This window comes from Stegastes partitus, unplaced genomic scaffold, assembly GCF_000690725.1.
Source record: "Stegastes partitus isolate 25-593 unplaced genomic scaffold, Stegastes_partitus-1.0.2 Scaffold1656, whole genome shotgun sequence".
Lineage (NCBI taxonomy): Eukaryota > Metazoa > Chordata > Actinopteri > Pomacentridae > Stegastes > Stegastes partitus.
In genome coordinates, this window is record NW_007579387.1 from 75,191 (window position 1) to 87,422 (window position 12,232).

The 12,232-nt window shown below is 42.3% G+C and overlaps 1 protein-coding gene across 1 annotated transcript; it reads left to right on the forward strand.

Moving 5' to 3' along the window:
* The first annotated feature begins 368 nt into the window (after window positions 1–368).
* Window positions 369–11,957, forward strand: adprh (ADP-ribosylarginine hydrolase). The gene is made up of 8 exons (XM_008301297.1): window positions 369–550; window positions 2,934–3,048; window positions 4,525–4,633; window positions 4,935–5,033; window positions 5,126–5,231; window positions 8,342–8,608; window positions 9,268–9,482; window positions 11,272–11,957. Exons 1-8 carry the CDS (start codon window positions 543–545, stop codon window positions 11,418–11,420), a joined length of 1,068 nt encoding a protein of 355 aa, XP_008299519.1. The 5' UTR covers window positions 369–542; the 3' UTR covers window positions 11,421–11,957.
* The last annotated feature ends 275 nt before the right edge of the window (window positions 11,958–12,232 follow it).

The window sequence follows — 12,232 nt, forward strand, 5'->3', positions numbered from 1 at the left end:
TACTAACTTCTGTTGCTTTTAAACTGAAACAAAACAAAGACCTGCAGTATTAACAGAATGTACAGAATCTACTGATTCATTTCAGCCTCCCAGTGAACACTGTGACCTGAACTCTGGTTCCTATTCAGAAGGAACATCTTATTCAAACCTGACATTTACTTTGACTAAAGCTCCTTCACATTTCTACAAACACAGATCTGGTTGCTGTTGGTGTGTAAATGGTGTCTAAGAGCTGCTCTGCCGCTGTTACACCAAACATGTGCCATTTGCGCTGTTGTGCGCCACCATCTTGACAGCTGCTCAACAGGCGCCTCTACTCGGGTTTGCGTCTTTTTTTAGCCGCACATTTTCAGCGGAGTCCTGCCTGCAGTAAAACTTGGTGCGTGAACTTCAGCGAATGGACGCTGCTGTTTGCTCAACTTCTTCCTGATCTGCTGCCTGCAGCTCTGAGCGGAGGTCTGTGCGTGTTTGTCTGCAGCCCCGGAGTCTGCTGACCTCATTGTCCGCCTCCTGGAGCCTGATCCCGGGGACGACGCGCTGCCATGGACCGGTGAGGCTGCAGCTGCACGGAGGAAAGATTTACTCGTTTTACTCACAAATCAAGCAAAAAAGCGACTTTTTTGTTTTGGTTAACACGTTTATAGGTTTGATCAATTTTGAATGAAGGTTTTTTATCTGACAGATTAAACTGCAAATGTTCACTGAAACATTCAGGAGACAATCATCTGGTATTTACTCACATATTATAATGCTTTAAAAAGTATTTATGTCAACATGCATGCAATTAGGACAAACATACCTCTGCAAGAGTTTGATTTCTAGTGATTTTTTATTTGACTAATGGATTTATTCTGCCTGAAAGTAACACAAACAGGTGACAAAAGACAGTAAGACTTTGTGTTAGAGATGTGAGTGATGAATTTTTAACTATTTCTGTGTTTTGTTTTTACAATTCCACTAAAAACACCATGCCCTAAATTATTCATACCCCCTGAGTTTGTCTCAACTTTTTGAGAGAAGCAGCTTCTATCCAGTTCACAGTGGTCTTAGTGATTTCCACCTCGTTCCACTGCAGCCTAATAAGCTCTAAGCTGAGCAGAGCTGATGCAGTGGTTCTTTAGTCAATTGAAAATCACCACTGAAATGAAGAACTCAGTGAATTTGCCATTAGGGTCCACCGCTGAGACAGATTTGAGCATTGTGACTGCTCACAAAACTAAAAAAAAAAGGCCACATCCAAGTGTTTCACAAGTGCTGGTGGCCGCAGCACAAAGCAGAATCAGAAAGTACACGGAGTTCCCCCACTGTGAAAAATCTCCAGGATAATGAAAGGAAGCTGAAAGAAGCCTCCGCCTTGGCAAGAATGCCAGCGAGAGAGGCAATAACAAATCCGAGCATCACCACCAAGGCCATCCTAATGAATCTGAGACCTCAGCATCTCAAAGCAGACACATAAAGCTTGGTCTCCATGGATACAGACTTCACTTCACTCCAAGAAAGACACACAAAAAGCTCACCTGGACAAAGAGGAGAGCGTTCGGCCATCAGTTGTGCGGTCAGATGAGAGAAAAAAATGCAGCTGTTTGAACAAAGAGCTTCTATTATGTGAAAGAAAGGAGGAACTTTCAACCGCAAGAACAGCATCCACACACTGGAACATGGTGGGAATGTGATGCTTTGGGCTTGTTTTTCACTCCTTGTCAAAGCAAACAGCATCACGATTAAGATTCAGGAGGAAAACGTCAGAAAGTCTGCAGAAAAACTTGGCCTTTTGCAGCGTTTGACCTTCAGACGGAACAACACACAGACAAAGTCGACGAGAAATAGCGTCAATAACAACGAATCTGTATGAAAACGCCGGAGCAGCCCAGCCGGGGGGCGACACCTGAACCCCTGCAAGAGTCTGTGGTGGTGCAGAAGAGCAGAGTGACGTCAGAGAAGCCCCAAGTATACCTGGAGATAATAACTAGAGGGGAGCGAACAAAATCACAGCAGAGAAAGATTGTTAGCAATTACAATAAGTGTCTAATTGTTGTGGTGGCAGTTAAAGGTGGCGCCACTGATTACACGTGAACATGACATTTAGAAATGTGAAGAAAAAAAACACACAAATAGTTAAAGTTCATCATTAAAATCTCTGACATGACGTCTTACTGTCATTTACAGCCAGAAGAATTCTGTTTGCTCAAAGAAAAACCCCACTAGAAATCAAATGTTAGCATGTGTATGAATGATTTTGACCCGAACCTTTTATAGGGCACTCCTTGAAATATTTGGGAAACAAAAATTTCAACTCTAGGGTGTTACTGAAGGATATTTCAAGATATTTTTACTTTTGTGACATTTGTACTTTTTTGTCCAATACAAACCAGTAACAAAGCGTTTATAAAGTGCCTGGAACATTTGTTTAGTGACATCTTTCATAAGGTAGTGATACCGGCACTGATATAAAAACTAAATCAAAGCACACATGGTTCTTCAAGCTCAACGAGAGGCTCAGGGTGGACGTATTGAACGTCCAAGGAAGTTACCAAACATGGCCACTAGCCCCATAAAGGGTTAACTGTATGTATAACCTACTGGCAGCAGGTGTCACACTTCAGTGCATTTTAAAGTGTTGGTGTCGAACCAGCCTTTTGGTGACTAATGAGAATGTAACAGGGTTTAATTTGTCAGATACATAAAGTGTTTTATTTGTAAGACTCAGGAATGAGCTATTCGATTTTACCACACAGTGCTTCTTAATTCATTAGAAATCATTTTCAACTGTGTTAAAATGTGCAAAGTATCTCTAACTGCAGTAGCTTTAGAGAAGAAAGCAGAGGAACTTAGTGAAATGTATGCAGATCCCTCTGGTTCCACTTAATGTGCTGATGGTCTAAGTGGAACCTGCAAAGTGCAACAGAGTACTGACGGCGTCTTTATGGCCACAGATCCGCTACAGTGGAGCACTATAAGGCCGCCATGCTGCTGAGCGGCGCCGGAGACGCTCTGGGCTACAGGAACCAGCTGTGGGAGTACAATGAGTCTGGACCTGCTATTCACCAGGTCAGTGTTGGAGCAGAAAGAGGAGCAAAGTGGAGCCCTGCAGGAGTCCCTCATGGTGTTTGTAGGAGTCCATTTAACTTTCCAGTAATTCTATGTATGAGAATAGGTTTCTGAGCTTATAGTTTTTTGTTCTGGATAATGATGTGTGTACGTCAGGGCTGCAGGATATGTGATATATGTTAAAGAGTTCATTTGCAAAATATCTCCATTTTTTGTAGATTTTCAGAAAACCTTTTTGTTGTTTGCTTGAGATACATCAATCACACTGAAGCTGAGTGGATGTGACTCAGTAGAAATGTCATGACAAAAACAGAGATAACTTAAGTTTGATTGATATTGTCTCAGGTAGACGATGGAAAAGTGGGTTTTCTGAAGGTTTGTGAAGATGGAGTTATCTGTTTGTGCAAATGAACTCTTCATATGTTTTTTTTTTGCAATCTATAGTGTAGGAGCCATTTAAGTTAGTTGTTGGCAGGTAATTTAATTTGGATTGTTTGGACACATGGTGGCGGTAATTGGACACAGAGTGTATATGTAGAGGCCACAGGTGACAGGAAGAGGAGGCCACAGGTAGAGGGAGAGCCAACAGTTCTCACCAGACCAGCATCAGACCAGCACAAACACCAAAGTCACCATAGGAAAACTGCTGCATACCATCGAATAAACATCCACTAACGGCCAGTATACAGACTGGAGATTCTGTGTTTGGTCTGCGTCGGGTCACTCTGCTCCACCTGTGCAGCAACGACAATTAAAGGACATTGAAAAATTGTCATTACACACAGTGTGATATAAGAAAATGGAAGAATTTAAATAGTCTGATGTGGAAAGAATCGATCATTTCATAACAATTGGGGTGATTTTGTGGAGGATTGCATCTGCAAAGAAAATGAAAAATAACAAAAAGCTGAAAAAAACCCCAACAATTCAGAATCTTTCTTAGATTCTCTCATAATCATCGTCAAAGTCTCCCACAGTAGTTTGTTTTGTTGCTTTGAATGGCATTCAGATCTGTCTTTGGATTCGTCACACTGAGCTTTGCAGAGCAGATTTAAAGAAATGAGCTGTGTTTCCTCATTTAGTGGCAAAACCCACAAGACGCTGCCAACTTGTGGCCAAAGTCATCCCTTATGTAGCTGAAATATTTCCATACAGCTGATGTTGCGTCACTTTATGGATCCTGCATGTCAACAAACTCTGTGTCTTGGTTATAAAGTACAAAAAAATCAGCTCCAAGAAGCTTTAAATCAGTAAACGCTGCTACATCAGACAGATTTCTCTTAAATCAGTCATGAAACATGAGAACCATGCAGCTTTTCCTTTTGTATAAGGTTGTGATTTCTTAAGCCTTCCTTCACATTCCAGTGTCGAGGCTGAGACAAGTTATTATGCTGCTCTAGTGTGTGTTATCAAGCTCTACAGTGACTTATAAAGGAGTTTCTAACGGTGTCCAACATGTCGTTTTGGTGCTGGCAGGAGCTACAGGAGCTTGGCGGTCTGAAGAACATCAAAGCTGAGCTCCCCGACTGGCCGGTGAGCGACGACACAGTTCTGCATCTGGCCACGGCTGAAGGACTGGCGACTGGTGAGGTCAAACCCTGAACTCGTTGCTCTCCCCGGCTTCTGTCTCTGTTTTGCTCATTTAGCTTCAATCGAGGAGTTGATTCAATTTACGGAGCGCACCCTCGTCCTCTTTAAGAGCCCCATCTGAAGGTTAAATCTAATTTCCAGTCTTGCCTTGATTTGCTGCTTTATTAAGACTCTGCACAAGTGCAATGAAAATGGCAGAGATTCAACATGACCTTTGCTGTGATGCGACAAACAACCGGCCTCGCTGACGGATCAGTTACATCTGTAACGTGTGCATGTTGTTGTCTCCCTGGCAGGGAAGGGCGGCGAGGATCTGCTGCACGAGGTGGCAGCTCGCTACGTGGAGGGGATGAAGGACATGGAGGGCAGGAAGCCGGGGCCGTCCAGCATCCTGGGTCAGTCTGCTTTTCAAAATCGCCTCTTTTGGTAGCAGAAATGTACAACAAGTCTCTTTCTCAAGTCTCAACAAGTCTGTTTTCTCTTTCAGGAGTTTCCCAGCTGAAGCCCGGAGAGGAGGGAGGCTACAGAGTGAAGTATAACCCCGAGGGAACCGGCTGTGGAGCAGCCATGAGGTCCATGTGCATCGGCCTGAGGTATATGTACACAATCACTCTGTCTAATCTGTATGCACTCACATTGTTCTGCTTCTTCTGTGAATAAAACTGAAGTATTGCTTTCCCGAGCAGGTGCACAGCATCTTAATGATGCACTGAGTCGTGCTTAAACCTCTTTTTTTTTTTTTCTTTTTTTTTTTTTTAAGACTGCAGTTTTGTGAAGTATTTTTTTTTTTTTTAAGACTGCAGTTTTGTGAAGTAGCTGAAGTTTTGGGATCAGTTGAGAAAGTTAGAAACTGATACAGACTGAAGTGGAGAATATCTGCTTTATATCATCACCTCATGTTTCTAAATGTTCCCACAGAATCAAAACAAACGCTGTTGTGACTCATTTACATTTTTTTTTCCTCTGGGTTTGTTTTTGTTTGTGGCGTTACTGGACGTTCTCCGTAATGTGAAATCCAGAATTTAATAGAAGAACTCAATGTGCTAAACGTCTTCATAAAGACAGTAAAATCAGCCCTGCAGACACAGTTAGGGCACATCATCCGGCAGCAGCCAGCTCTGGTCGCCTTCTCAGTTACTTGTCTAAATAAATCCTCTTAATATGTTTTTTAAATGACCTTCTTATGTGACCGACATGACTTTCAAAGTGAAACCTTCCCTGTGGAGTTCTTGTCCTGTAGCCGCGCTGTGGGAGGTGTTTGTCTATGTTTTGTTTATCTCGTGCACCAGAGGTCACACAGAGGTGATGCCACAGAACTCCACAGATCTACAGGTGGCAGTAACATGACCATATAATCATGTTGTTTGTAACCCTCTGAACCACATGCAGCTTCTGGGCGTTTTTGCTCTCGTCACATTTTTACGCTTTGAAGACGCATTTTTTTTACTGCAACATAAAGTCGTGCACCTCTTTAGAAACACACAACCATGACTAGAAGTAGAGAGGACTCCAAATGTCTTCTGTGCAGCATGACAGAAATAAAAAGTTGAATTATCATTATTTATTTTACAACAATGGACAGAAAAGCCTGCTCTCAACATACCCAATATTTTTCTAAGTGCCCACTGGTGTTACCAATACATGAAAAAAGATGGCTTTACATGATACTAGAGATATTTTACTTACATTTGCTCATATTTTTAAATTTATTTCCATACATGCCTCCTATTTGCTCTGTATTTACACAGCCTGCAGTTCACCTGAAAAATCCCTGAATTTTTGTCACTTGACTGTTGGCCACAGCTGAGTCACTGATGGCTTCACAGTTGCACAGAGGAGAGCAGAATTTTTTGTTTTTTACAGAATTTGATTCAAACAATTGGTTTACGTTTGATGAAGTTTTAAATGTCACTTGTAGAACAAAGTGATTTAGATAAAAAGTCACAATTTTCAGCTTAGATTTGGTTCAGTGTTCTGACGTTCAAAGACCTTCGGTGATGAAAAAGTTAAAAATCAAACTATTCTTTGTGTCTTTACAGTTTCTGGCTCTTATAATTTCCATCCATTATGTATACACCACTTAATCCTCACTAGGGTCGAACCAGCGATGTTCTTGCTGCGAGGCAACGTTGCTAACCACCGATCCACCTCTTATAAATCATACCTGTTAAAGCTGCCGGCAGGTTTTATGGTTCAGAGGGTTAATCAGTGTCATGGAGACTAAAATCTCTTTTTCAAGAGACCTGAGACATGAAAAACTGACTATCAGCAAAAGAATTAATAGAACTTGGACTAATTTAATTAAAACAGCTACAAGAGTTGTATAACATGGCAGATAATATTCTTTCAATAACACTAAAGTGTACAAAGGACTCCAGTTTTCAGTTCATTTCATTTAAATGGTGAATTTAAAACCTGTTTTGTCAACGTTTGTGGACACTTAAAAACCTCCCGTGTTCATGTTGAGCAGCGACAAGATTTAAACGTTAACAGAGACGTGAGGTCGTTTGGAGGCTGTGACAGTGGAGCTTTATAAATTAACATCATGAGAGGATTTGTTCTCTTTGTCAGAGAACTTTGTCATCACTGCCAAAGAGTGAAGTGCTGTGATGAGCCGACAGCGTTTCTTCCCGGACGCCGTCCACTGAGGTTGACATTATGAACCGTCCTTCACGCCGCCTGGGCTGTCGCTGATTCCCACTGATAACCTCGCTGCCAAGTCTGGAGCTCAGAAGTGGATTGTGGAAGCAGCGAGCTGTCTGTTGGCTTCATTTCAGAAGGAAGATCACTGCAGCTCTGATTAGTTTCTCTCCGGCTCGTTCTGTGCCTCCTGATTGCTGCTGCGACTGCGTTTCCACTGATTTCCGGTTGTCTCTGATCTTCCTGCGTCCTTCTCCATCTTCAGGAAGGCTCACAATCAGCCTCACAAGCTCACTTGTGCTATAAATTGCACATACGTGAAACTGAATGTTGCTTTTTTTTTTTTAACTTGTTCACAAGAAAACTCAGCAAAAAACTGACTTCTGACTTATTCACTGTATGATGGAGACTTCAGCTTGTTTTGTTTTTTGTTTAGAAACTACAAAAGGAAGAAAAAATGCTTCTTGGTTTGCAGCTAATTTGTAAGTTTTTGTCTTAAAAAGTCACACAGAGAATACTTGATATTATTGAATATAAAGACTCATTGATATTTTAAAATAGATGGAAAACAATTTAAAAATCCAACCGACTGATTGATTAACGCACCGATTGTTTAAGTTTTAAACACATATTTAGTTGTAGAGGAGGGAAAAAAGGCCAATTTGTCCCCATCAGCTTCAATTAGGAAGATGAGTTTGATAAAATTAAAAAATCCTCACTAAAGCTGTATTATTACTAATTCACTGTGGTTCATTCAGCCAATGACAAAACGTGACATTGAACGTGTACATTTTGGGCTGCCGCTCGGTAATTCGAAATAAATGGCACAGCTTTGATCACTGAGCAGAAAATAAATAAAGAACAGCTCGAGGGTTAAAGCATTAGCCACTAAGAACATTATGTGGAGTCAATTAAAGCTTGAAAAGAAGTAATTACTGTGAACATAATTTGCATCCAGACAGTGGAGTGAACACGTTTGTCAGCTGTGTGAAGGAGCACATTAGCAGAGTATCCTCCACAATAAATGCTAATAAGGACTGTAATATTTTTTTATCCACACCAGGTATCCCAAACCCGACCAGCTGCTGTCGCTGGTGGCGGTTGCCGTGGAGACGGGCAAGATGACCCACCCTCACCCCACCGGTTTCCTGGGAGCCGTCGCGTCGGCGCTCTTCACCTCGTACGCCGTCCAGCGCAGGCCGATCACCACCTGGGGTCTGGGCCTGATCAACGAGGCCTGTCCCATAGCGAGGAGCTTCGTTCAGGGTCGAGGCCACGCGGTGGAGGAGACGGAGAGGGACTGGGGCTACTTCTGTGACAAGTGGCAGTGGTAAGAGCTGCTGAAACCGGGGCTTTGTTGGCCTGTCACGCTGCGTTAAGATTCAGGCCTCTAGCATCAGCAACTTCCATTAACCTATTTCAGTCCCAAGGTTAACAGATGATGACGTGACAGTGTGCTGAAATGTCACCAGTTTGTTTACAGTTCGGCAGCACGAACCTCATTTTTTATTCGACTCCTCGCAGAATATTGAACCCACTTTGTATTCTAGTGGCGTCTTAGTGCATCAGGTTCATGCAGGATGCTGGTGGAACAAACACATGAAATGTTTTGTGTATTTGTGCTGATGGGAGGAGATGTCAGAGTCCACAAAAATAACAAAACTTAGCAATAATTATTGTTGACAAAAGCAGCAGTTTGACATTTTAGGATAAAGGTTGACCGGCTTTCTTGCCAAGATTGAGAAGAGGGGGTTTGGCCATTGTTAGTGCAGTGTTGGACTCTCCACAAAGGCCCACATGATGACATCTCCACATGGAACCCGACACAGGCAATACTCAGACATACTCAACAGGAGTGTGCACGCACAGAATTAGCTTCACCAATAGTCAGCGAGCATAACATCCATCCATCCATTATCTATACACCGCTTAATCCTCAGGAGGTTTTCCTCTCTGCTCCGGTAGAAACCTTCTTCCCTCTGTCCACAGGTACCTGGATCTGAGGGGCATCTCTAACGGGGTCGGCCCTGCGATCTGGCCCTCCCCCTACGGCCCCGCCGAGCGAGACGAAGCCTACAAGAGCTTCAGTCTGTCGGGTTGGGCGGGACGCAGCGGCCACGACGCTCCAATGATCGCGCTGGACGCCCTGCTGGGAGCAGGTTCAGACTGGGAGGAGCTGATGAGCAGAGCCGGCTTCCACGGAGGTCAGAGGTCACAGAACGTCTCTGTGGTGCAGCAAGCTGCTGCGATAATTGTAATCTCAAAATACCCTTCACCTAAAATATGTCTTAGGATAATAATCATCTATAGTTTTATTTTAGAAGTAAACTTTTTTCACCTTCAGCCTTATGCTGCATTCAATGTGCCTTGGAAATAGGAAGTCAGATTTTGGAATTACGTTACTTTTTACCTGATTTGATGTAAAGTGTGGAGCACAGGCACTCTTCACTGCACGTGTTGCTCAGTTAACTAACAGAAGGGGGAAAAAGCACAAAATGTACATTTTCTATTGCTGCAGACATTTACCTTGATAACACTGAAGCAGCTTCATAATGTTCTGGCTGCTGTTTTGGGGAATTAAGTAAAAGTTGAGGTTGAGAAACTATTCCTAAATCACTGAGTGGGAAATCTGGCCACTGGTTAAGCTTTCTTTCACTTTTCCTCGTCAGAGATCATAAATTCTGAGTTCCCAGCTGCCATTGAACGCAGCATTATCCCTGCCCGAGCATCAAAACTCTTCTTTTTTGTCTTCTGATTCGTATCAATAGTTTCAGCACTTCTGCTCATAAAACCTAAACCTCGTAACCATAAGTCACATCCGTTGGCACGTTTTGCAAACATTGATCTTTTTCTATTTGAACAGAGATGTTTTGCCACATCTGGTGAGATCTGCACTCTTAACTGGTTCATCTGCTGTTATATTAAGAAGCAGCACAGATTTAGTCTAAAGGGAACTTCCTATAATCTGATTACTTTTACTGCCCTCAAATGTATTCAAACCCTTCCGTTAAAGAAAAGGCAAAATTCACAGCAGTCACTCAAATAACCAGAAACTGAAAAAAGTAATAATAAATAAAAAATTAGCTAAATTATGATTTTTTGAAATAAGACATGATTTTGAATCGTGGGCAAAAAGAATAATTAAAAAAAAAAAAAAAACTGTCCTGGATAAATTAGAGCACTTTGCTGATGAGCAGTGAAATTAAAACACCTGGCAACAGGTGCAGAAGTCTGACTGAGAGTTACAGAAACACTTGATGCAGTGATTGGCTCAAAGGGTTGTTCAACTAAATATTAGTTTACGGGTCGAATTTCTTTTGTCAATTTCAACTTATTTCAGTGACACCTGTTTTTTTCCTTCTTTAATGGGAGGGTATGAATACATTTGAGCTGTTTCATGTCAGTACATGTGAAGGGATCAACAAAAATGATCTTATGTGTAATGATATAAAAAGATTTCAAAGGGGAAAAAAACGGAGTAAAATCTCAATTTTCATGAATAAGACATGATAAACAAATCAATACGGAAAGTAATATGGAGTCCTACTGTAGGCCATGAACACTAGAGATGGGAGACGATAGTTAACAAAATGAAAAAAAATAGAATAGACACTAAATATACATTTAATAATGACGTTATTCTGCAGCTGTAGGTCGTCTTCAGTCATAACACTGAATGTAAAGTTAGACGTTGCAGCGTTATGCGTCCATATTGGATGTATTTTGTTCTGTCTAACTGAGGATTGATGATTTGAAGTCGGCCTGCTCTGATGATGTTTTAATATGCAGATGGCTGTTTTTAAGGTTTTTGATTTTCCGGATCACTCATCCTTCTGGTCATTCGCTCATTAGTTAGTCAATGAACCTAAAGTTGCTGATTGATCACTGCACTGGCTGATCGTTACAGTTACTGTTCAGCTGGACACAAAGATAAATGTCAGTGCTGCTCTGTCACACTTCCTCAGGCTTTCCTCTCTCTTCCATCCCGTCCAGGCGACAGCGACAGCACCGCCGTGATTGCCTGCTGCTGCTGGGGTCTCCTCTACGGCACACAGGGGGTCCCTGAAGGCAACTACTCCAACCTGGAGTACCGGGCCCGACTGGAGCGCAGCGCCGAGCAGCTGTACGCGCTGTCACACTGAGATGGCTGCCACAACCTGCTGCACTGACAGCATTGTCCTAACATGTTACGGCGGGGCGGGGGACAAACTAGGCCACACACTCTGACACATTGACGTAGAACTAGCCGGTACGCTCGCTAGTACATTGATCTAGAGTGCTGTCACCGAGCCGCAAAGCGTGGTGTCACACTTGCCTGAAGGGGAAAGCAGAGTGCCCCACTAACCCAAAGAGTCACAACAAGGACAGTGTGCCTCATGGCGGCCGTCGGTACGCCGAGGCTGGAGGGGTCCCTCTAGTGCCCGTTTTAAATTAACAAGCAGCGCGAGCAGAACGAATCCACGCTAATGAGAATGTGAAAGGAACACAAAACGTCCCCTGGGAGGTAATTACTTTGTTTTGTCAACCTGACATAATAGCAAACGCTCAGTGAGCTTCAAATTAAATGTGCTCTTGATATTGTCTAATGAAAAATAAATTTCTGCGTCTCATTATCTCTGTTAACAGTCACTCCAAGCAGTGAGGAGAAAAGCTGCAAACACAATAAATTAAACCAACAACGCTTGTTTTTTTTTTTAGTAGAGTTGAAAACTTTATTTTTTGGTCATTGTTTTTTTACTTTTTTTTGTCTTGTCCATTTTTTATTAATTATATTTTCCTACAGGAGAGAAGGGAGGGAAAAGGGGGCGGTGTGAACTACTGGATCAAGTTTAAAAAAAAAAAGAAAAAAAAAGAAAAGAAAGAAAACGCTAAAAAAAAAACTCCCCTCTTGTCTTCAAGTCCCTCCTTTTCATGCTGTTTTCATGAGAATCCCGCGACAGTCTGTGTTTCCCAT

Coding starts and splice junctions, on each gene's coding strand:
- adprh (XM_008301297.1), top strand. Junction 3,049..4,524: donor CTGGACCTGCTATTCACCAG/GTCAGTGTTGGA, acceptor TGGTGCTGGCAG/GAGCTACAGGAGCTTGGCGG. Junction 9,483..11,271: donor CAGAGCCGGCTTCCACGGAG/GTCAGAGGTCAC, acceptor CATCCCGTCCAG/GCGACAGCGACAGCACCGCC.